The sequence below is a fragment of the Coturnix japonica genome, chromosome 24 (assembly GCF_001577835.2).
Source record: "Coturnix japonica isolate 7356 chromosome 24, Coturnix japonica 2.1, whole genome shotgun sequence".
Classification (NCBI taxonomy): Eukaryota; Metazoa; Chordata; class Aves; order Galliformes; family Phasianidae; genus Coturnix; species Coturnix japonica.
In genome coordinates, this window is record NC_029539.1 from 2,353,630 (window position 1) to 2,378,105 (window position 24,476).

General features: G+C 45.6%; 1 protein-coding gene across 2 annotated transcripts in view; it reads left to right on the forward strand.

Annotated features, from left to right (window-relative positions):
- Positions 1-24,476, forward strand: part of LOC107324095 (zonadhesin-like) — a 115,532-nt gene that overhangs the window by 51,201 nt on the left and 39,855 nt on the right. The window contains exons 42-79 of one of the 2 annotated variants that reach the window (XM_032449129.1): positions 160-280; positions 673-887; positions 1,375-1,626; positions 1,720-1,911; positions 3,410-3,559; positions 3,703-3,806; positions 4,286-4,503; positions 5,264-5,484; positions 5,685-5,831; positions 6,247-6,411; positions 6,592-6,743; positions 6,941-7,109; positions 7,349-7,457; positions 7,567-7,712; positions 8,074-8,199; positions 8,535-8,714; positions 8,877-9,101; positions 9,498-9,624; positions 9,712-9,911; positions 10,556-10,768; positions 10,887-11,032; positions 11,560-11,687; positions 12,044-12,173; positions 12,490-12,622; positions 13,084-13,236; positions 13,638-13,764; positions 13,955-14,166; positions 14,896-15,058; positions 15,183-15,265; positions 16,014-16,174; positions 16,375-16,528; positions 16,716-16,888; positions 17,133-17,230; positions 17,304-17,415; positions 17,651-17,788; positions 18,008-20,096; positions 20,553-20,627; positions 20,723-20,808. In XM_032449129.1, the coding sequence (XP_032305020.1) occupies positions 160-280; positions 673-887; positions 1,375-1,626; positions 1,720-1,911; positions 3,410-3,559; positions 3,703-3,806; positions 4,286-4,503; positions 5,264-5,484; positions 5,685-5,831; positions 6,247-6,411; positions 6,592-6,743; positions 6,941-7,109; positions 7,349-7,457; positions 7,567-7,712; positions 8,074-8,199; positions 8,535-8,714; positions 8,877-9,101; positions 9,498-9,624; positions 9,712-9,911; positions 10,556-10,768; positions 10,887-11,032; positions 11,560-11,687; positions 12,044-12,173; positions 12,490-12,622; positions 13,084-13,236; positions 13,638-13,764; positions 13,955-14,166; positions 14,896-15,058; positions 15,183-15,265; positions 16,014-16,174; positions 16,375-16,528; positions 16,716-16,888; positions 17,133-17,230; positions 17,304-17,415; positions 17,651-17,788; positions 18,008-18,169 (5,705 nt within the window). In that variant the 3' untranslated portion in view covers positions 18,170-20,096; positions 20,553-20,627; positions 20,723-20,808. Of the gene's footprint in view, positions 1-159; positions 281-672; positions 888-1,374; positions 1,627-1,719; positions 1,912-3,409; positions 3,560-3,702; positions 3,807-4,285; positions 4,504-5,263; positions 5,485-5,684; positions 5,832-6,246; positions 6,412-6,591; positions 6,744-6,940; positions 7,110-7,348; positions 7,458-7,566; positions 7,713-8,073; positions 8,200-8,534; positions 8,715-8,876; positions 9,102-9,497; positions 9,625-9,711; positions 9,912-10,555; positions 10,769-10,886; positions 11,033-11,559; positions 11,688-12,043; positions 12,174-12,489; positions 12,623-13,083; positions 13,237-13,637; positions 13,765-13,954; positions 14,167-14,895; positions 15,059-15,182; positions 15,266-16,013; positions 16,175-16,374; positions 16,529-16,715; positions 16,889-17,132; positions 17,231-17,303; positions 17,416-17,650; positions 17,789-18,007; positions 20,097-20,552; positions 20,628-20,722; positions 20,809-24,476 lie in introns of those variants that run through there. The other variant, XM_032449130.1, reaches the window with a different exon arrangement.

The following is a 24,476-nucleotide window of genomic DNA, read 5'->3' on the forward strand; positions in this document are numbered from 1 at the left end:
CAAGTGATTGTACTGCTCAGTCTAGACCAGGAATAGGAATTCACCTCATCTTAAATCTTATCTTAAATCTTCCTGTTCTAGATTTGTGGTGATGGTGCTTCCAGTGACACTGGTCACATGCAGAGCAATTATAAGTATTTCTTCTTTATTTCCCTCTAGATTATTTATGTCCCCTGGGTCACTATTGCCCTGCTGGCAGCCCTGAGCCCATACCCTGCCCCTCCGGAAAATACCAGGACCAGGCTGGTAAAAGCCAGTGTGAAATGTGCCCAGCAGGAATGTAAGTGAAATGGATTTGCTGCTTCATTTTGATTCTTTGCTTGCCTATTCACGTGTGTATTTCCATCTGCCTTAGGCAGCTGCACTGTGTGTTGTTTCCTTTGATACACATGGCTGGGTTTTTTCTTCCTGTTTTTGTATTACTTTTCCCTTTATTATGGTATTTTCTGCATTGCAACCTGCGTTGCAGAAGATTCATCCTAGTAGGTGAATCTGCTGGGAAAGACAGAATGTTCCTGACAGGCTCCATCTCAGCTCTCTGTATCACTTCAAGTAATTTACTTTCCTTTTCTTGTCATCTCAGACTGTCGCTGTTGTGCAGAAAGTGTTTCTTAGTCCCTTAGAACAAAGGGAGAGCGTGGACTGAGGCAGTACTTGGATTTTATTTTCTAGGTTCTGTGCCCAAGACCACCGTCCATCCAGTCTCCATAACAACTCACGTGGAGTGATCAAACCAATGGTCTGTCCGGCAGGATATTACTGCCCACCAGGCACAATAGCTGGTAATCAGTACCCATGTCCAGCAGGGACTTATAGTAACAAAACTGGACTGAGAAACCCTAGAGAGTGCTTGCCTTGTCCTGGGGGCACATTTTGTGCCAGTGCAGGTAAGGACCACGTGTGGGTTAAATACAATTCCCAGCCTGTGTTATATCTGGATTAAAGTTCCTGATGCGTCGAGTTTTCTGTATGCAGTTCGTATGACTTTTAAGGAGCCTGCAGTGACCTCTGGGACCTGTTGAGTAGTAATTGTTGATGGCCATTACATCTCTGTGAATCTATCTTTTGCAAATTTAAAGAGGTGGGTTAAGGTGGATATTTTGGATAAGATTATTGAACCAAAAGCCAAGTTGCTTAGGCTCTAGGAGTTGTTTCTGTAAGTTGATCTAGAATGTTAAGGCCTTTAGCTACTTGGTAGTCAGCTGTGTGAGAAAGTGTGGAGCCTGCAGATGTAGCTTTTAGATAACGAATGTAACCACAAGTCAGAAGATGCTGAATTCATTGTGCTGACAAGGCTTGTCTGCCTTGTTTAGTCCAGAAGCTGTGAATTATGTAACACACCGGCTTATTTGACTTTGTATTCCTTCTCTTTAGGACTCGTTTCCCCAAGTGGTCCATGTATGCCCGGGTTTTACTGCACTTTAAAGGCACGTGTACCCAATCCTGCCAATGATGCCACTGGTGGACTCTGCCCAGCAGGCCATTACTGCCCAGCAGGCAGCAATGAGCCACAGCCATGTCCAAATGGCATGTTTTTGCCTCAGTTTGGGATGGCTTACCACAATGCCTGTCTGCCCTGCCCAGGAGGGAAGTTCTGCCAAGGAGAGGGCTTGATGAGTGTTTCTGGTGTGTATTGACTGAACCGAACATCCTTTATTTGGGTAATTTTAATGTTTGCTGGGTGCTCAACCCTAATGCAGAAGCTTTTCTTTCTTGCAGGATCGTGCTCTGCTGGCTATTTTTGTGATGGTGAATCCACACGGCCGGACCATAAGCAGTGTCCCCCTGGTTTTTACTGTCCCAAAGGCTCTGAATCCCCTGTTCCTTGCAGCCCTGGTCACTTCAATTCTGAGAGAGGAAAGTGGCAGCCAGCAGACTGTCAGCTCTGCCCAGCTGGATATTTCTGCAGTGGTGAGTGCTGACATTTGAGAACTGGGGTTTGCACAATATAAAGTAGGGCGAGGTAGGTACATTTTACAGCTTTATTCCTTTCAGCTTGTCCTTAGGCAGAGGAGGAACCAACTCCTGGTATGCCACACTTTTTCTTTGGTAGAACATTTACTAAGCATAAACACCCCCATGTTATTTCAGTTCCTGTGGGCTTTTCTATAGCACTCAAAACACCACTTGCTATTCGATATCATCTCAGTTCCTTGGCTCTGACACCCTTTCTAGGTGTCTTACAAGTTTTCAGCCTCTCTGGGAAAACAAAACAGCCTGGCAGACAGGTACTTGGTGCTGGCTCTCAGCCTGGGTCTCTGCTTTAGAGCTACTCAGAGCTTCTCACAATCTGCCTGCATAGTGTGCATGTTAACTACCCCCATGACTCTGAAGTATTTGAGGTCACACTGGTGGTAGCAGATTCACCTGCCCCTTCCATAAGACAAAGCAGCTTATCCTTTTTCAGGTAGGAAACTGGAGTAGGAGAGAGGGAAAGACTTAAATCATGTTGGTAGCAGAGCTGGAACCACAAGCAAGACTTCCAAAAGTACAATTGCACATGGAAGTCCACATTTCCCACATGCATACAATTCAGAATCGCTTTTCCTTTGTGCTAAGATGTTCTATGTCTGAGGCTGAACTTTAGAGAACACGTTCTTTCTGATATTGGTGACAGGTGAATGATGAAGGGGGTTGTGCTTTCAGAAGATAAGGGTTTTCTTTTGTCTTTGATCTGAGAAAGGAAAGGCTTTTGCTTTCATTGTTGCAGGACTGGGCAAAATCACATCCAGGGGAGCATGTTCTGCAGGGTACTGCTGCCTGCCTGGCCAGGCTTCAGCTATTTCCATTCCCTTTCATCGCCTATGAGGCTGCTACTGCCCCACAGGATCGAGAATGGGACCTATTGGTCATGGGAGGGACTTAGGGAGTCTGCCCAAGCTAACAAAAGCAGGGCTGTGTATTGTGATAAAAATGGATTTTGTGTCACTGAGAGCTGAGTCTCACTGAGATTTAGCAGGACAAAAAGGATTTTGAATGCCATAACTTCCTTATTTTAGTTAAGGTTCTACTAAGTGTTGGATAGGACTAGACAAACAGAGGCATCAGTATCTGCCAAGAGTGGAAGCCAAAACAGGGTTTTAAGGCTACGAAGTTGTTGAAAAAGTAAGCAGAAGTCAAATCTTTCTCCTTTTTGGGGCAAAGAAACTTAATGCCCAGGACATTAAGGGTGCAATTTATCTCATTTTTAGTTGTCTGCCTTAGGATGAGATGAATTGCACTTGAAGCGCAGCTCTTCTGGAAGTCCTGTTTCTATCCAGTTACTGCAGCGTGAATCTGAACAACTGCATCAGAAGTACACACAATGAATCCCACATCCTGGGTTTAACTTGAATATGTTGATGGAGAATGACACTGCTTGTCGTGTCTTGTAATGTTTCCTGATCAAGATGCTTTTTGTGTCCTACAGGTTCTGGAGCACATACTCCTGAGCTGTGCCCTGCTGGGTACTTCTGTCTGCCAGGTACCAACTTCAGTACAGAGCATCCATGTCCAGTGGGCACCTTTGGCCCCAGGGCTGGTGCCACCAGTGACTCTGACTGTGATCCCTGCCCAGCAGGTAAGTAGGGACTTGGAACAAAAAAACCTGAGGGTGTACATGGCAAGGTTTAGGAAAACATGACTTCTCCTTCAGCTTATTGATTCCTTCAGCAATCTTCTGTGCCAGCCATTTCAGTAAGATCACTTTTATGTTTGTTTTAGGTATGTATTGCTCAGCACCAGGTCTTTCACAGCCCTCTGGATTTTGCTATTCAGGTTATCATTGTGCCAAGGGAGCCATCAGCCCAACCCCTTTCAAACACAGGGTGAGTGAGCACTGGCAAACAGCGCAGTAAACCTTGCATCCTGAGGACAAGGACTGGGACTCTCACAATGTCATGGATTTTAGTGTCGTGTTTAAGTCTCACTGCTTTGCACAGCATTGCTCTTTCCCACTGCTATTGCCCTTGGTAGCTGCTCAGGTGGACTGACATGCTGCTTTTAATGTCTGAACTGCTAACAAGTGATGGCCAGACATCCATTTCTGGAGATATCACTGGAGTGTGCCTGTCTCAGCTCTCTTCCATACAATGAGTGCAGTGACTGGGTAGCTGTGGTTCAGCAACCAGCCCTTCCAGTGCCCTTTTTGTGCCAGCTGTGGTTTACATTTAGTTTCAGTAGCAGAAAACTTGAAGAATTCAACCTATATGTACCCTTTCCAGAACATCTTTGTAGTATTTTGGGCCAAATCTTGTTTTGATAACATTTTTTTTCCTCTTTTTTTTGTTTCTTTTTTCTCACACAGGTAGAATTTGCTGGCCCTGTGTTGCCTGGTAATGACATCTGTCCTGCAGGACACTACTGCCCCAATGGAACTGAGAATCCCATGCCCTGCCCTCCTGGCTCCTTCTCTGCTGTCAGGGGCCTGCAGGCAGAAGAGCAGTGCCAGCCCTGCCCCGCTGGCCGATATTGCAGCAGGGCAGGATTGTTTGATCTGGCTCAGACATCGCTGTGTAATGCAGGGTGCGGTGAGACCGTCACTTGTTAGTGGGAAAATACAGCTGGCAGGATTGCTGTGTAGGCTGGAGCAGAGGGGCGTCCAAACTAAACACTGGACCTGGATCTATCTTGCCCAATCCCTTGTGTGCAAATATTTACAGTCAAAAATAACTAAACTGCAAAGAGTTTGCTCTGAGCCCTCTAGGTTACATACTGCTGTACAGCATCTGCTTGGTGGTCCTGGCATGTGTTTCAGAGCCATACATTTGCCTCACATTCTGCATCAGCCTTCTACATAGTCTTTTACTGTAGGCTTAATTAATTACAAGCACTTTATTTACCATAAACACGCTTGCTGCAAATTTGCATCCTTTTTCCCCCTCTGTTTTCTCTCTGCTCCCACCAGGTGGTGCAATAAGTAGAGACAAGGAAGCAATGCTGGCCTGCATCAGCCAAACAGCAAAGTGCTGTCAGCAGTATTTTCCCATCTCGTGAGTGTGCCTTGTAACAAGAGGCCATAGGAGCTCAGTTCCTTTAATCTGTGAAAGGAAAAGCTTAGAAGTGATCTCACTATGGTGCATGTAACAGGGTTTAGTAGGAAAAGATTTCTGATAGCTAACAGTTCTTGAACATGCTGGACCAAATCACAACTGCTGCTCGGTATAGCAGGCCTTGCTTCTGAGTAAGCAAATGCTGACAGGCAGCTTTGCTGTCCTTTTGCTTGATGCTGCTCCTTTAGCAGCTGTGGGCCTATGGTTCCAGCACAGAATTCTCTTCTTTATAGGTATGTTTGTTTGGAAGGAAGCTCTGCTCCCTGCCCTTTTGATGGGGTTTATGGATACAGATGTCCTAGTGGCTTCTACTGTCCTGCTGGCACTGGGCTAGAACTGCCCTGTGAGCCTGGCACCTTCAGCCCTATGCCTGGAGCGAGTACTTGCCTCCCTTGCCCAGCTGGTATGGCCTGCAGCCATGCAGCCACTGCAGAGCCACTCAGCTGTCCCAGAGGTAAGCAATAATATATGCCACAAAACCCCTGGCATGCAATCAAGTGTGTTGTGTTGTGTGCCTGCACACCTCTTTCTATCTGACCATAGCAGTATGGAGTTGGGAATGGGATATTTGCAGTTGGATAGAGAAAGATAAGCAGGAATGCTGATTCCTCCCTTCTTTTCTGAGCAGTGCCTCATTCACCTCTCACTATACAGGTTACTATTGTCCAGCTAGGACTGCTGCTCCTCTGCCATGCCCCGAGGGGACACTGAATGTCATGGAGGGGGCATTGGCTCTCAGTGCTTGCAAGCTGTGTCCAGTGGGGAGGTACTGCAGAGGAGATGCTAATTGGGAACCTGATGGTGAGTTGAAGAGCTCTTCTTTCTGTCCACTTAAATACTTCCCCAACCCCATTTTTTGTTTGTGCAGAGTAGCTGTTGCTCAGCTAAAATGCAAAAGTTAGGCATATGAGCAGAAGAAATACAGAAGTCTTCCCTTGGAAAGAAGTTTATCCACAGAATGTGTGAACGAGTTAGAGACTTAAGAATAGTCTAAAAAAAATAGATAAATACCAGTTGAGGTCAGTGCATGTAAAGAAGGGAGGCAATGGAGGCCTCTGGAGGAGGAGGGTAAGCAAACCAAAAGTTAAACTCTGCAGGATATCAGTAGAGCTATGAAATGGGCCCAGGATGGGATTCAGCTTCTTGCCTACTTCTGAGGCATTCATGAGATGCTTCCATCATTTTCAATGACCATTTCTCTGCTCTCCGGTGGCAGGTCTGTGTTCAGCTGGGTACTATTGTGAAGGAGGAGCCACTGATGCAGTTCCACATGGGACACCAGCATTCCCACTCAATGGGCCCTGCCCACTTGGACATTATTGTCCAGAGGGCACTCCTTTCCCAGTTGCCTGCCCAGTTGGGACCCTGAACAACAACACAGGTGAGTGTGAGTTCACACTCAGCATGTTTCTCTTGTAGCCCACAGCATTGGGGGTCTTGGCTACTTGTGGCCAAGGTGATGGGTTTTCCTTTGCAAGTAGATGCTTACAGCACTGTGACTGATCTAGGGGATGCTTCCATGTTCTCTGTCACTGACTTCGAGTTCTGTTTTTGTTTTCAGGTGGTACCTCTCCAGAGAGCTGTGTGCCGTGCTATCCTGGGTGTTTCTGTGCTAGCATTGGTTTGAGTTCTCCAACAGGACCTTGTACTGAGGGATTTTACTGCCCAGCAAACTTCAGCTCCTTCAGCCCCACAGCATTTCTCTGCCCTAAGGTACTGCTCAGTGACATCAGGGCAGTGAAAGAGGTGGGCGTCTGGGCAGGTGTTTTCCTCTGATAAAGCCTCCTATAGGCCTGTTTGAAATGGTGATGATATCCACAGGGAATGTTGGTTTGGTAATGCTGGTGTTCAATTTACACAGACCTGAAGTTTATTGCAGTATGCGTGGAATCCTCCTTTCTCATTGCTAGGGTCACTTCTGCCGGTCAGGAGCAGCCCACCCAACACCATGCCCTGCTGGGGAATACCAGCCAGCCAGGGGCTCTGCATCCTGTATTCCATGCCAGAGGGGATTCTACTGCCAGGAGATGGTGGCTGGAGACCCCAAGAGCTGCCCACCACATATGTACTGTCCTACAGGTACTCTGAAACTGGCACACCAGCTATGCCAAGGGCTCAAACCTTGCATGCCTTATTGTTGTGCTAGAGTCGTACAGACCCAATATCAGCCCTGTAGGCCAGGGAATGAGGAACTGACAAACCTTGCATTGTGCTGCCTTGCTTCTTGGGAGGTGATTGTTACTCTGATATGGTTGTAGGGTCATGTCAGATCATAAGGTCTTCCTAGGATGCTTTATTTTCTATCTTTTCCCTGTCAGGCACACAGTTTCCTCAGACATGTCCTGAAGGCACCTTTACTCTTCCAAATATGACTGGCCTCTGGAATGAGAAGCAATGCCTGCCTTGCTTACCTGGTCACTACTGCAGGTAATGACCATTTGTTTCTGATGGTTTTTTCCTCAGCTTCCTAAGCAGCTCAACATCCTTGTTTTGTGCTGATCAGTCAACACCAAATTTCTTTCTCTCTCTGCTCCAGGCATGGACAGCTAGTGGGGAAATGTGCTGCTGGATACTTCTGTCTTGCTGGGAGCTCCCAGCCTACTCCACAGGGCCCTGGCTTTTCCTGGCGCTTTCTGTCTGGATGCCAATGGGGTCAGGCATGTGCTGGGCTGTGTCCTGCAGGTGAGAATGTTTGGAAGTGTCATCACAGCATGTAGAGAGTTGCTTCTAACCAAGTAGAGAACATCTGTGATCCTACATAATATATTACGATACCCACTTAGAGGTTGTCATGCTCATTGGCGTTGTCTTCTTTAGTCAAAAGATGTAAAAGAAGCTTGCTCAATGAAATATGCCACCTTAAATTTGTGGTGCCAGGCTGCTGGTCCAGAAATGTCTGAAGGCTGTTGATTTGGTTGTTGAATCCCAGCAGCTGTGTAGATGTTAATCCTATGACAGGAGATGCTTCTTGAATCATTTTTTTCCCCCCCCACTAGAAGGCTTCTCTGTTTTACTTTCATCCCTTCCCCATCTATTTCTGCAGGTTTCTACTGCCTGGAGGGCTCTGAGTTACCTATACCATGTCCTGCCAATACTATTAGGGATGTTCCAGGGGCTGGGAAGAAGGAAGACTGCCTGCCCTGTCCACCAGGCCACTGGTGCAAAGCAGGTTGGAGTCTTGGATAATAGTGAGGGGAAGCAATGAGAGTTTCTTTGTGTGTATCCCTGACTCTGTTCAGACTAACTTTAGTATCAGACACTGCACTGTGGATCAGTCCTTGCTGTGGGATGTGCTGTGATTCTGGAGTCAAAGCAAGTCTCCACACAGCTCTGTGTTCCACCTGCCAGAAGAGGAGTTTGAACTGTCTTTGTTTCTTGAATTGTGGGTGTAGATCATACTCCTAGATACAATGGTTTAGGAGGGACCCAGGTAGGGTGCAGAAAAAAGGGGTTGCAATCACAGTGAAGAGGTGGCTCCTTAAAGCTGGCTTTTCTGTTTGGTAGGAGACTCAGAGGCCACTCCGTGTCCCTCAGGGCACTATTGCTTTGGAAGTAATGGCAGTGACCAAGACGGTCTGTTGGCACCTCAGAAATGCCCTCCCCATACTTACCGCAAGCTCCCAGGAGCTCAGAGCCTGACGGATTGCCAGCCATGTCCTCCAGGCTATCACTGTCCTCTATCAGGTGAGCACCTGGTGAAATCAAATGCTTTCCCACCGCTGGAGCTGATTACAAAACTCCATGAGATGATGTAGGAAGGGGAGGGGTAACATTCATAGTGTGCTTAGCGCTCTTCTCTAAAACCCCTCCTGGCCTTTCAGCCTCCCTTTCTTCTCTTCCTAACAGGTCTAACCAGTTTTGAGGATTATCCATGCCCATTGGGATACTGGTGTCCTGGTACAGGGGATGCTTTCTTTTGTCCACCTGGCACTTCCAGGGTCCAGCCTGGTGCAAAATCATTGGAAGAGTGTGATCCCTGCTCAGCTGGCTACTATTGCCCAGACCCAGCACAGACAGGGCTACCTAACACCCAAGGAGTACCTTGTGAGCCTGGCTATGAGTGCCCAGCAGGTGATAAAATCATGCTCTTTTATTTTATTTCCAGCTGTTTAAGCCCAGACAAGTGAAGAGTGCAGAGCCATGGCATATAGCAGTGATTGGAGCCCAATTCTTGCTGCTGCCCTTGGTGGAAATGGCTACTGGTGGAGTGGCTTTAGAAGTAGATTTAGTAACCTGAAGCTTTTTCCTGGTTTTTTGGCCTTTGAATTCCCATCTCCTCTTTCTCTGGCCTCCCTTCTTGTTCTCAGTTAGTTGGGATTCCTAAAGGAGATATCCTTTATCATGCAGGGCTTAGATATTCAGGTGTGTTAGCATTTCTTGCTTAACAGTAAATTGGTTCTCTATGCTCTTTTATGAGCAATAGGAAAAGTGGACTTTTTATGGACAGTAACCTTGTTTTTCCACCAGGTTCAGTCAATCCAAAGCCTTGCAGGCCTGGCTCATACTGCAGTGCTCTCACAGCTGTGCCCACAGTGTGCCCTGCTGGGTATTACTGTCCTGAAGGCTCATCAACATACAATAGCCCTGAGCAGCTGTGAGTACTTAGCATGGCTGGTGGAACCAGTTGATTCCAGAAGTCAGAACATTTTCAGAGGTGGTTCTTCCCTGTTTTGCCTTCCAGATGTGTGTTCCCCTATTACTGTCCCCTGGGCAGTGCCCACCCGCTGCCCTGTGAAGGAGGATACATGGCCCTCAGCTCACCTGGGCTAAGAGATTCCTTTGAGAAGTTCTGCAGGATCTGTGATGCAGGCAGTTATCATAACGACTCTTTCATCTCTGCTCCCTGTCAGCCCTGCCCAGCAGGCTTCATCTGCCCACAAGGTAAATGTGGCTGCTGTGTTGTGCAAGAAATAGCTTCAGTGGTAACCAGAAAGTTCTGTGTGGGCAAAGCTCTCAATCCTCTATGGTATTAAAGCCCTGATGTGGGCTGTCGTGTTGGTTGGTGGAGCATTTCTTCTGGTAGGTTGTTAGAAATGAGAGAAATACGTCAAAGATGGTTTGGATCTTGTTGTCCTTTCTCTCAAGGGATGACTTTGGAGGCCCCCGCAAGCACTGTTTCCTCTGATTTTGTGACTCAGCTGTAAGGCCATGAGTTAATGTGTTGGAGTGTGAATGTAGGTGTTCAAACCTTGCTGTGTGACAGCCAGCATTGCATGGATCCTGCTGGGTTAGGAGGTAGGAGGAATCTGTTTACAAGCATTTGAAGGTCTCCACTCATCGACCTCCTCTGTAAATTGCAGTTATGTGTGATCTGGTGCTGTAAAGCACAGTGGAGATAATAGGTTAATTTGGAACACGTTGAACGTTAGTTAATTTTACATATCCATATGTATCTGTTTATATTTATTTGCATGTACATCTATAAAGGTACGTGTATGATTGGAACAAATAAGTGATTTCTGCCTGTGAGAACACTTGCTCTGATCCATAAGCAGTGTCTGAGACAGCCCCACCACCTTCTCTAGGCAGTGAGACTTACCACAAGAAGCCTTGTCCCATTGGCTATTACTGCCCTCCCCTGGCATCTGCCCCTGTTCCCTGTCCCCCGGGGACCCATGGGAGCAATAGCTTGGCCAAGCATATAGAGGATTGTCAGGCCTGTCCTGCTGGCACCTTCAATCACCTTCCTGCTCAGGTTGCCTGCTTTCCCTGTGGCAGCTCCTCTTCATCACAGCCAGGTGAGTTGCTGTTTTTAAGTGAGCACTCAACATTGGAACTGCTCCTTTATTGTGAGCACAGGTTTTGCCAGCTATGTTCCCTACCTTAATTTCTCCTCCAAATCCATCCTTCTCTCAGGTGCTACCAGCTGTACCTGCCATGGGCTGAACCGGGCTTTCCAGCACTCAGATGCCTCCTGTATCTGCCAGGCAGGTTATATTTACTATGATGAGCGAGGCAAGGAAAACTCTGACAGCAACAGTGACCAGGACTGCCGACCTCAGGTAAGCCTTGGCTTCACAATGAAGTTGTTGCATGACATGGATAAGAGAGTAGATCAGTGCTTTGGGCACTGCTTCAGCATCCGTGAGCAATCGCAGCTCAGATCACTGAACTGCTACAGACACAAGGAAGTGCTCTGGCTGCTTTGTTTGATAGCCATGACCATTCCTTGGGGTATAATGTCACTTGGCTCCGTTCATGGAATATTACAAGGCTAAATTCAGTAAGGGCCAGAGGCAAAAGATATTTCTATGCAAAGACAATGGGAAGCAGCTAAAGCATCTTAGATGACTGATGCAGGAATTTAAACCTCCATATTTTCAATGTGGGATTCTTCATTGGGGGCTGGTTGACAAGTTTGGGAAATGAACTTGTCCTGATCTTTTTCAGTGCTTTTCAAGTTGTCACCTAATGGCCCCTTGTTGCATTACCATTATGCTGTGTGTCAGTGACAAGTGGGGAATTTCAGGGGTGCTGCTTCTCTGCTGAAACACTTGTGTGACACGGATTGGATGTGCTGGTTTTCCAGGTGGACGAGCTCTGTGCTCCTGGAGAGGTCCGTTTAGCATCGACACGCCGGTGTGTTTTTCCTGAGCAATATGACTGCTCTCCATCTTGTGGGCCTGCGGGTGGAGAGGTTAATGCAGAGCTGGGCATGTAAGTCTCAGCAGCCTCTCATTAAGGAACGCTTCACAATTAGTTCTGACTGGCTAAGTTGCTGATGCCACGAGGTCATTTCAGGGCAGGACTTTGGGAGGTGCTTTTGAGAAACTTTCCATTGCTGGAGCTGCTCTGTGTGGAAATAGTGTAATGTGGTCCTTAGGTTAAGGAAGAAGCATTAAAAACCAGTACTGGATGAGCTGGACTGTGAGTTTGGTCCACCCTATTTACTATGAATATAGAGTAGCCCATTCATTATATGGATTGTAAATAAGATTGAGGCTTGCTTGACCCTCAGCATGTTGTAGCTGTTTATTCATGTAAGTAATCAGAAGCTTCTGTTTGCTGTACAGATGTCACTGCAAGCAGTACGTCTCTGCTGAGGAGCTCTGTGACCAAATGTGTTTGCTGAGAGCCCCACGGATCTCTTTGGGATTTGGCATCAAGAGAGAGCTGCTGCTGAGGATGGACGAGGGAGTCAGGGTATGTGTGGATGAGAGCACTGCTCTCTATGTGAGCCTGCAGAGAATCCCTATAGATTACACTGCGATTTTGTAGCTGATGTTACAGAAGCATACAAAGCTATGAGCAGAGAGAAAAAAGAGAGTCTTAGCACATCTCATAACCCAGAGTACTGACCAGGCAGGAGATGGGCACATTAATGGGAAATGATGGTTCCTGAGTTGTGGCAAAAAGCCTCACTAGTGTTGTACAGCTGATGATAAGGTTGGTTACAAAGCAGGGTTTGAGTCCAGGGTTGTTTGTACGAGTGATCAGTGTTCCCTTCTGCTTTTAATAGGAAGTGACAAATGTTCTGGGCCCGGATGAACATGTACAGAAGAGCCAGAGGGTGCATTTGGCTCTGTTTAATCCCAGTGGAGTGTTAGGTTTTGTCGTCTCCAGCGTGGATGTCTTGGATGCATTTCTCTTAGGTAAGACTTGACAGCACCTTGGGATGAGCTTAATTCCCAGCCAGGCTAAGCTGTCAACTTCAGGTCATCACAACAAGCGGGCAGCAGGTTGGCACAAAGGGAATTCAGTGTCAGACAGCCCAAACTATTTCCAAAGTGCAGAGGGATCTCTTTCTTTCTGGGTGTAATCAGCAGGGACCTTCACTGCTGCACATTTTGCTCCCTGGGAAGAAGGTCAAATTAAGATGATTTTGGCCTTCCAAGGAGCTAAAACTCCCTTCAGCGGTGAATCTGTCAGTTTGCTTGCACTAGCTCTTGATTCCAATTGTTCCCAATGCATGGGAATGTCATTTAGAATAAAACTTGGCCTTGTGAGCTCAAATCACTTAGAGATACAAAATAAAACATTCTGCATTGCCAATGGTTAGGCGTTTTCACATGCTGTTCCTTTACTTGCTATGTTTTTCTGTTGCCTGTGGCAGGAGATTTTTCATCAGATCAGTTGGTGCAGAAAAGTCATCGAGTCCAGAGGGCTTCCTTGAAAGATATGCCCACCTTGCCCCTCGTCCCTAACCCAGTGGTATGTTTGGAAGCAGGAGACACGATCCTTTTCCAGCTTAGCATCAATTCTCACAGTGAGTGTCGTGTGGGTAAATAGATTAAAATTTAAAATGCTTTTTGCTGATATGTATATGTGTCCAGACGTGTTTGGAGCAATGACTGTGCATTTGGTAGTACTGCATGTACGAGCACATTCCTTCACCTCCCAGTCACCCTTGCCTTCAAGGGATTCATGATCTTTAATCTGGCTCTGTCGGTGACTCATCAGATGTTCTTTACATTTTGGCTGGATTTCTATAGACTACAGATAGAGTTCCTCTGTTAGAAGAGCTGTGTGTTTGTTGGGGAGTAATGCACCCTTCAAGTAAATGAGTTGACACTGCAGGGATCTGTAAAATAAATGCAATCTGAAGGCTATCAACTATCCTAACTGAAATGGGTCGGAGTGGCTGACGTTGTGCCAAACTGTTCCCAGATCGTGCATCCAGCCACTATCCTGTTTATCAGAAGCAACATCTTTATAACAGCAACCCTAGCTGGGATTATGGACCCTTCCGAAGGCTGGACCACCTCATCCAGGAGACTCAGCTCAACATCTCCTGGTAATATTTGGTGTGACTGACTGTGTGTGTACTAGGTGCAGAACTTGAGAGCAAGTCTTCCACAGAATCACTAGGTTTTTGGCAGTGAATAGCATGTGAAAATGCAGAAGTATGGTGTGTTCAGCTGTCATCCCCGCTGTAAGATGAAGGGCACTTAGATCAATTCTGGTGCCTTCCTTCTCCCTTTTAGGTTTGCCCATGTTTTCCTGCAGTCTGGGACATATGTATTCAGGGACAGGGCCATTCAGGAGCACTTTCTGATTGTGACTGTGAATGAAGCAAATGTGGGCTGTGACCCCAGAGATGTGCCCTTCCAGCCCTCTTCTCTGTTCCAGCTGGCCAGACATGGGATTTTGAAGCAACAGGAACTGAACTTAGCTCCTAACTGGGCTTCCATCATAGGTACAGCCAAAATACTGTGATATCTTGAACTCTGATGCTTAGCCATAGCCTTTGTTGTACCTTCTTGGGTTTGTTTAAAACAGCATTTATTTAGAAATACCATCAAACCACTGTCTTTGTCATTTTGAATCCATTACCCCTGTGGTGTTTCCCTTCCCAAAGGTCACTGCTCTCTAGCCAAGAACCTGCTTGTGTAGGAGCCAAAGTGGGGGAGAAGGAGCAGTTACATTTCTACCCACACCCTGCTTGAAGAATTCAAGTAATTGAGAGCTTTGTTTCCCTTGGCATGAATGCAGAAAGTGTATGTTTCCATGATAAACCAAACTGGAATTAAATGCATCATTTACAAGTTCACTAAAGGCTAACCACAAGGGCAGTTAAGGTCTTATCCCAAAGCCCTATCTCTCTGTAAGTGCTCTGCCCCTGCCAGTCTCTTGTCCTTCACTCAGAGGGCAGCAAAACAGTAGAACTGATGTAATGATTTGCAGGCATGAGCTTTGGTTCTATCACATTCAGATGCAGGCACTGAAACTGCTTTGTCTCCTTGCTCACATGCAGCAGATCAAGGAGGGGAGGAGCAGAAGCCCCTGTTATGAAGATGGAAGTTGTTAAATGTCTGGTCTGTGTGGGAAGGAGAGCACTGAGTAACAGTGTAAGGGGAAACCGTGCTGTTGATGCACACTGCTTCCTGTGTTTCTCATGTCTTGCCATCCCTCTTGGCTTTCCTAGCGGTGCTCTTCATTCTGGGCTTCCTAATTGTGATGCTGACAACCCTGGCTATTGTGCTGCAGCCCACTGTCCCTGTCCTTAGTCCCCTGAGGAGCTGGAAGCCACGATGGAGGAGCCTGGGTGAGCCACACATCCCACCAGAGTATGTCCTTCTTAAGGAAAGGTGAGCTGCCTTTGGTGCTTCTGCTTGAACTGGGATAGCAGTGCTGCAGTGTCTGGTTTTAGTGGGGTGAATCTGTATGTCAAACGCAGAGATGCTCTTCATCAACTTCTTCCATTGCCTCCAGCCTTCTCTACTACCAGATGCTTGGTCCTCGTGGTTCTGGAGGAGATGCAGCCTTTGGAGAAAAAGGAGCTGTGCATAATGAAGGTGAGGTGTTGTACCAACTCCAGTCTTCTCCTTTTGGCTTTTGTTACACTGGTATAATAACTTTAATACATGCTTACCAGAAACATGAGCACACATGTGGTCACTTTAACTGCTTTACACTAGCACGCAGACATCTACATACACAAACGTGCATGTATTTCTTTTGTAGATTTATTTAATCTCTTCATCTGAGGTCTGTAACCTCCTGTCATGGGGATGGATCAGAGTTTTCTTCCCCAGATGGTAGAAGAGCAAGTAACCAGTGTGTTCACATGACTAGTGAATAAAATTAAGATCCTTAAAGTAATTCCTTGGGTTATTCTGTTGCTAATTCTACTTAATTCTATTCTCTGAATGCATGTGACTCATGGGCCTTTTTAGCCTTCAAGGCATGACCTCATCTTGTGGATTTCTGGATGTTCACAGAGCAGAGCGCATCCAGAGCCCAGCAGATGGCACTATCTATTGGTGCTGAGAGCAGCTGGTGGATAAAGTACCACTCAAAGCTATAAATACAGTACAGAAGTAGCACCCTGACAGCTTACATGGGCAAGTTAGAGGCTGATAGTAACGCTGTGTCATCCTCCCTTTACTAAGGAATCAGACCTTCCCTTACACATCATTCCTCAACCCATTGTGGTTCTTCACAGTACACAAAAAGCTGTTGCCTCCTCTGGGACAGTCGGTGCCCCTTGGGAAGTAACTTAAAATGGATCTGTGGTCAGTAAGGACTTACCTTGTGTTTCAGAAGGGTGCTGTGCAGTGAGAGACCTGGAGGATTTCAGTGTTCGCACCCTGTACGATAAGTTGGAAGATCAGAATTTGCACCTGGCATCGCAGCTGGCAAAGCACAGGAGGGATGTGTTGGTGTTTTACAGTGGAATCAGCCAGCAGATTCAAGGTCTCATGGTCAGTGTGAAGAAAGAATTGTGGGAAAAAGGGTCTTGAAGCTGAAGCTTGCAAGTGGCAGCTTATTGAATGATAGGTCTTGCTCCCTGCTGTGCTCTGTTTTAGCATAAGTTTATGCTAATCTCTGGTCTGGCATGAGAGTCAGAAAGTGAAATGGATTTTGAGGATTCTAAAGTACAATACTGCTTTGTTATAAACAGGACATGGTGCGAGCACTGGATGCTGAAGGCCTGAAAGTCTTTGCCAGGCAAAGGATTTGTGGGCATAGATCTGCAGCCAGCAGCCAGGCAGCAGTGAGCATTGAACAGTGTGATAAACACTGCAGCAGCAGCTTCCATGCAGCAGGGCAGGCAGGTAAGAGGAGCACTGTGCAGAGCATAATGAATGCAGTGCTATCCGGTCACCTTCCCAGGAGGTGTTCTGGGGAGCCTTCTTATGGGATTTCCAAAGAAAGATGCCTGATTTTAGGTTTGCTGTGGTTATGATAACAATTGTGTGCTCCTGTAGCTGTCCATTTGAATCACTTGTTGGGTTCCATTAGATGCAATGCAGCAAGAGGCAATGGAGTTGATGAAAGCTCTGGAAATCCTGCTTGGGAAAGCTCAGCATAAGAGCATGAAACAAGAGGTGGAGCAGCAGGTCCATGGACAGAACATGGTGGCAGTTTTACCCTCACTGCACAGTGAAAGTAAAGCAAAAGTAGTGGAAGGGCAGGTGAGTTGCAGGTGTCTGCTGTCAGGCCATGCCTCACCTTTATGCTGTTGTTTTTTTTACCTGCTTACTTATTTAACTCTTAGGCCTTCTTTATTTAGGATCATAAGCTGCCTGAGCAAGAGTTTTACTTGTTAATTTACCTGCAAAACTTAGATGATGGCTGGAGAGAATCATCAATGGGGTTGTGATGCTGTGTATTGCTTGAATGTGTTGGGTTTTGTGTGTTTTCTGGCTCCAACTTCAGGACCCCTCAGGCTCATCTGATTGCTTTGATGTTCAGGCAGCGCCCAAAGAACTTCTGAGCAGCAGAGCAGCACCACATCTCGGTGTCAAGGGACACTGGTAAGTCTTTCCATCTTCCCTTCCTTCCGAAAATTCCGTCCTGTAATTCCTTTTGTGTTTCTCTCTCCATTAGGGCATCTAGACTGCAAAAGTACCAATGCCTTCATCTGCGAGAGGGGATCTTAAACAGGATGGGAAATACACAGGAAAGTAACTTCAGCAGAAATTCAGACTCCCCTGTTAAGGTCAGTCATTTCTTTTTGCTATTTCTTCTCTGACAATTGTCCATTGACAGCTTTAGAACAATCCCAGATGTTTAAAACCCTCTTTTAAAGGATTCTCATGCATCTCCATGACTTGCTATTGTGACATGACCTGTCTCCTTGGAGCTGCCTATCTGCCTACCCTGAAGAGTGACCCCTACTAAAAGATTCTGCTGTCATAGAATATGTTTGTTTTCCTATGTTATGTTCTCTCCAGCTGACGGTTACACAACTGGAGGAGAGGCTGGATGAACTAAATGAGGCGTTTGTTGAGTTGACAGTCCAGGCCATGAGTCTGCAAGAAGATGGGGATCTATTGGAAAAGGAGCTGAGAAAACAGGAGGAATCACTTGTGGTACGAATTGTCTTCTGTTGTGTAGTCTTCCACCAGCACCTAAGGATGCTGTCAGCATGTGAGGTGCAGCCTGTCTCATGCTCTTGTATAGGCAGTGCATGGTGTTGGCAGCAGTTGATCCTGGCCCAGATTTTTGCCCACTGGACTCAGTGTTGTAAATACAGCTTGATGCTGTCAATTGAGCTTACACTCTGCTTTTGTTTTTACTTTCTGTGATAGGCTGCAAGCAACAAAGAAGTGTGGGGAGCTCAGCGGTGTTCAGAACTGTTACGTTCTTGGACCATAAAGAGGGATGAAGCCTTGCTGCTGGAAATAGAGAAGAACTGTATTGCCCAGAGGATTGAAGAGATAGAAGCACAACTATTGAGTGCATCTAAGTAAAGCAGACAGCAGTTCGGATGTGTATGTAGTTAGAGATGCATGTGATCAGCTGTGTTGTGGATAAATCATATTTGTTGGGTTTTTTTAGTTGGTTGAAGCGCATTCATGCTCAGCTATCAATAATGTGTAGGCCTGAGAGATAAGCTGAGGTTCTTAACATTCTTCACTAATTTTAGAGTTTCTGTTGGTAAGTCAGTAAAGCAGAAATGATGTGAGGCCACTAATGGCCCACACTTAACGATATATTCTGTATGGCCTCTTTGACATCTGATACAACGATATTTGTGAGGATCTTCTAGGTATAGTTTAGAGCCTTACGTCTGAGCCTTACCAGACAATTCCACAATGCCATGCATGTTTTCAGTGTAATCTTCATGACCTTAATGAGGCTTGCTGGCCTTATGAGACCTTATGAGTCTTTAGAGTTGTGATTTGGGAGCAAAGAGTGCACTTAAATTATTCCCTCTAGTGATGACTGCAGCAATTGGTGTAGCTTCTGGTGTCCAGTGCTCTGAGAGCCTTAAATGGAATATACCTCTTCTATCATTGCTGTTTTTATGCCAAGAGGGCCTGGCTGTGAAGTGGGCTTTGCTTCAGAAGGATGAGGATCAGCTCCTGCTCCATCTCTTTCTGCACAGCATTCCTTAGTTTCAGGTGAAGTAGAACAACATGAAATTGCTTGACTGTGAGCCAGTACAATGCCTGGGCAAACCATGCGGGTAGGCTTCAGCCAGCTGTTTCCAACAACAAAGCCAGTTCTCTTTTCATTCTGCAATACTTACTGAATTGCTTATGCGTGAAGAAGTTTGTGAACCTGCTCCTTCCTGGTTCCTAAACACAAATCTGTCCTTACTCATTTTGCCTTAGAGTGTATTAATTAGAGGGTGAGACTTCAGTGCCAAGGAGCTCAGACAGAAGCCCTCAACTCTGGTTCATTTGCCCTCACCTTATTAGTTTGCTGATTACACGTTTTCTGAGCTCGCTCCCAGAAGCAAAAGGTTTGTTTTGATTCCTTTGCAACCCCACCTTGGGAAAAATTCAGTTATTTTGAAGGGACTTTGAGAAAATGAGATGCTGTCTCCATAATATCCACAGGAAAATATCTAGAGAGGTGGTAAAGTTACCTCTGTGTGCTCTGTGTGTTACAGTTTTAAAAGGCAGACTGGGAGGCATTAGCAAATAAAATGTGACTATTTTTCATTGCAGTAGTTTTCTAATGGAAGTAATTTTCTGCTTTGGATTGAAACAAATATACATGTGCAGGATTCTACTAGAAGTTTTCTCTTTTCCACCACTGTGGTTTTCGTAACAAGTGTGTTTCAGCTATAAGTAAACTGCTTTGGGCTTCAGAATGTGTTGGTTTTTTTTCCCCCCATGAAATGAAAGAGTGTTAATGAAAAGTCGAGTTTCACACCGTGTTGCCTTTCATGTTCTGTTGGTAGTTACAAGGGGAAAGGAAGGAACAAATGAAGTCAAAGGAGGCTGAGTGAGAGATGCTGCACTTGGGTCAAGTTAATCCCAGGTAGGAGTATGGACTTGGAGATGTCCTTGAGAGCAGCCCTGCAGAGAAGGAGCTTTGGGTTCTGATGGATGTAAGTGGGACATGGGGCAGCAGTGTGTGCTTGCAGCCCAGTAGGGGTGCTCTTGCACCCACAGAGGGTTGTACCCATCTGCAGTGCTGTGTTCAGGCTTGGGGCTCCTGGTATAGGAGGGATGTGGCTACAAAGAGGGGTGGTGTGATCATGTATTTAATTCTTTCTTTGAAGTGTTCACTGCTAATAGCTCTTTCTCCAGCCCTCTCTGAAATCTGGAAGTCAAGCACCTTCTGGAGTAGCTGTGAAGTCCCCTCCGGTCTGGAAGGCTGTTCTTTCCCTGAGACTGCTGATAAGACTGACTGAGTCCAGGGTCACTTACCTTGGAAGAAAAGGTATGATGAGATCCTTACAAAGATCTCTTCAGTTGATGGCTTTGTGTGGCTCTGTGTTCTGAAATAAGGCCTTCTCAAGCTGGGTAGTATTTGCTTTTTTTCCAATGTGAAGCTGTTAGCTAGTCTCCCAGTTAGCAGAAGCAGACAATATTAATGGTGATGTTTGTTGCAGTTACTGAGGCCCTCCTTGGATATGTGTTCATGTAGTTAACCCTTGCTTCTCATTCAGAAAGCCATAAACTTTGAAACACTGTTTTTATTGGACCTTTTGTTCCATCAAACAAAAATGTCCATTGAGAATTTCATCGGGCACCTGAAATTCAAGTTGCATTTGGAAATAAGTCAAACTGAAGCTAGGATTCCCTCTGTATGTTTCCTAACCATCTCAGTTCCAACCCCCCCAAAAAAGCTCCTTTCAAAAGCTGCTGTGTTGATGCCAAGTTCTGTCTCTTACAGGACTTGATGGTCCCAACGTGGTTGTTCTTGTGCCACTGCTGCAAGACTATTGCCACTCCTGGGCTGGTATGTGAGGTGAGTGTTAGACAGGTTAGATGGAATGTACCCTGGAAGCACCAGAATATCACTTGATCTTTTCTTATCAGCTTCTTTTTTGTTTTTCTCTACAGCTAAGTTGGGTATGTGGGAAGATTGAAAAGTGTCACCAAATAAAGCAGGCAAGCAACCGTGCTTTTGGAGGTTCCATCCACAGAAGGTGAGCCTCTGACATGAATGAGGTCTAGTATTTAACTTTGGCTGTGCCTCCACTTCTGTCCATGAGCATGTTGTGTTTCTACTGCATGTAAAAGGAGCCATTAGCTACAAGGCAACAGGAATAGAGCTGTGGGTTCCCCTTCCAAGCAAACCAGGAAACTCTATTATAGAGTCAAACTGAAGCTGTTGCTTGGCACTGAGTTTTTGGAGGGCATCTGTATATTTGTTGGCTTATTTCTTGATGAATTGTCTAATTTGTGGGGATGTTCCCAGAAGCCTGAAATAGTAAATATCTCATTTTTGTGAGGAAAAGAAACGGTCTCACTGAGCTGGCTCATCAGTGAGTCCATTGGAAGCTGGATACATGCTTAATAGCTTTGCCTAGTGAAGCCTTGGTCTTTGCCATGGCTGTATGCTGAATTACAGAAACTTTTAGGACCAGGCTTGTAATGGATTCATCTTTAAGTTAGCTGTTCTCTGTTGAAGTTAACGTGTCCTTAACTCAACTTTTACCTGACCTTCCTGGTAAATAACCTTATCACTTGTCTGTGGGTCAGAGCTGCGTGGGATGGACCTTGTCCCATCTCTTAAGTTCCTAGTAATCCTGCTGATGTGCTGAGTACTTGTTTATAAAATGCAAATTTAGAAACATATTAAAACTGCCTATTATACTGAAGATAAACTTGCAAAAGTAACAGATGAACCTTTCTACTTCAAGTTTCCTCTTAAAAAGGCTGTAAAAGCTAATCAGCAAGAACCTAACTTCCTTCTGTAAAACACCCAGTGATACACTGATCTCACAATAAGTTCACGAACAATTTCAGAGCTGCAGCACTTGCTTTTGTGTTAATTATTTTGTTGCTGAAAATATTTCAGATGAAGTGATCTCTAAAATGTATGTTTGTAATGGTGACCCCCACATGGGATGGACCAGTGAGATTCCTTACGTGCTGATGACTGTATGCTGGAAATGACTGGTGTTCATGTGAGCTGTGTGTGATGGACTTGGATATATTTAATAGTTGGTGTCTTGGAATCCATATCTGAAGATTAGATCTGTGGTTGTGGTCATGCAGTGCTCCATCTGCTTTCAGTCCCCCCATGTGTTAGTTGGTCTGATGTTAATGCATACTATGTGCCCAGTGGGTAGCATTTCTTTTCTATTAGATGTGCAGAAGTTCTAAGGTGTGCTGTGATGTTACAGGAAGGATCACTGCAGATCACATTGCTGACTTGCTGTGGTGTTGATAGCAGTTGCCAAAGTTATGAAGGATGGAGCTGCAAAAGTGTATTCTGCTGGTACTATGAAGGTACTAGAAGAGCTGTAAGAAGCTTGAACTGGGGAAGGAGAAGCTTGGTTTTCCTTTTGTCTGTTCCTTATTGGCAGTATGAGAAAAGAAACCATATAAAATACGCTTCTATCTACCAAAAGCAACATGCATTAAATTCCCATCTTCCTCCTCACCCATCTGTCAGTCAGTTCTGAGAAATGAAAGCCTCAAAATAGCAGAGAGGATATGCTGTTCTCTATGAGAAACCTGCTGCAGCCTGTCACTCTTGCACCCATGCAAACAACTTCATGTTCCATAGTTCTAAAGCTGTACCAGGTGCACACCTGTAGTGCTCTTGGAAAAATACCATAAGATTAGGAGAAAAGGTGCTAATAGGCCCATTTCTTGGAGGAAAAAGTGCCAAACCAAACACAGATAAAATGAAGACTGTGGCATTTTAAAAGCTCCAGCTCTTACGAAGTCGCACTGAAGGGCCATTGCGTGTAGGGCTGATAGGTTGCCCTTTGTGAGTAGTGCCAGGGGAGATGCCAGCTGATCCCTGGGTTGTGCTGACAAAAGCCTGAATCTGTGTGCTGTCCAAATCAGGCCTCTTGTAATGCTGGATATTGAGGTCATGCACTTTTTGGTGGGTGTAAGAAATAGCATTTGCCAAAGCAGCTTGTCTGAAGTGCCCGGCTCATTGGGATCCGCAGGCTGAGCTTTACTGCAATGTCAGAAGGCAAGAATTAGCAGAGCCCTGAGTGCAGATCCCAGACTAAAGAGCTTTGTAGAAAAATGCCAGATAACAAATGTGCTTAAGGATGATACCAGGGGGGAGATCAGAAGAAAGAGTGGGTATTTATGGGTGGGATTTTATTATGACGCTTCTCAAGTTAGAAATGGGAGCAATAAGAAGATGGGGTTCTCTCTTAGTACTCCTGTGCAATTGGATTTACTTCACCTGAAATGTCAGTGTGTTTATTTCCTGTAAATGGGGTCAGGACCTGTTTTGTTTCCTGAGAAGCGGGTTACTTTTCTCTGCAGCAGACTTTGAACTCTTTCCTAGATAAATAACTTTAAATATTAGGCGTCAATACAATTTAATCCGTATTAAGTCCCTCAGCAAATGCCCCCAATCAATGATTTACTGCCCCATACAGTTCTCTTGTAGCGCATTTGCCTCTGTTTTGTAGGTCAGCAGTAACTAAGAATGAGGAAGACTTTTGTGGTGTTATAAATCCTTTGCTTACCTTGGCTTCTCCACCCTCTGTTAGCAAACTGCAGTTTCAGATCTCTTAGCCAAGCTCAAAAAAGGAAGTATTCATGCAGCAGAATTACTCCTGTTGGGTTTTATTCTTTAGTGACTTCTTCTTCCGGCCACATTCACCTTCTGGACTGGGAGGGACCAGTCTTGAGACTTGGCTGTGCAGATCCTGGACTCAAGGAGAAATTCACCTTGTGGGGAGAAGTTAATTTCAGCAATGAGCAAACTGGATCCAGCTGCAATCTGAACAGGAGGCTGTGCAGCCAAGCGGCTCTTTACCCTTCCAGTTGCTACTCATACTTCATTGGGTGGTGCTAATGTGGGGGGGCAGTTCTCCTACACCCCTGTTGACCTGCCCTGGTGTGCACCCTGTAAAGAAAGTATGGTTAAAGCTGGGAACTGGGAGGAGATGTGTCCTGGGAATGTTCTGTCTGTTCAGGATGTAGTGAGCTTTGCTTCAGAGTAGCTCATATTTGGCCATACCTGACAGAAGTGTAGAGCAATTCAAGTATAATCTAGCACAGTTGACTTGAGCCCTCTGAGAACTGTAAACAAAATTCAGTTCATCCACAATAAAGAGGCTGGTTCTAGTCAGGGCTGTGTTGCTGCCAACATGGCAAAGTAGGGCAGAAGGTCAGGATGGGGGAAGCCCTAAATATTTCCCACAATGACTGACCTGGATACCTGAAATGCAAATGTAGTGGTACAGCATTGTGTTTCTGACCTAAAGACTTCCGTATTTTGATAGGGAAGGTGCCACAAATAGCTTCTTCCTCCAGCTCTGCTGATAACTGAGATTTAGGTTAAATCTGTTAATGTTTGTGCTTTGGGGAGCCTGTCGTTGTGTAAACTAAAATCACTAGTAGGTCAGTGCTGCCTTTCTGTGTTGTTTTTTAGTGACAGTGTTACATCTGGCTTCTTTTCCAAGCCTTGGAAGATTTCAGGCTCTTGTTCTACTGATCTTAATTTATTTCAGAGAGGAACTAAGTGAAAATATGAGATCGAGGACATTGTCATCTCAAGTGTGTCCCTTTGTATGAGTCTTATCACCCAATCTGTGCCTTTGATATGATGAAGTGTGCGTGTGGTAACAAGAAACGTGTCAGAGTTGGTTACCTCTTCCATCTCATGGCT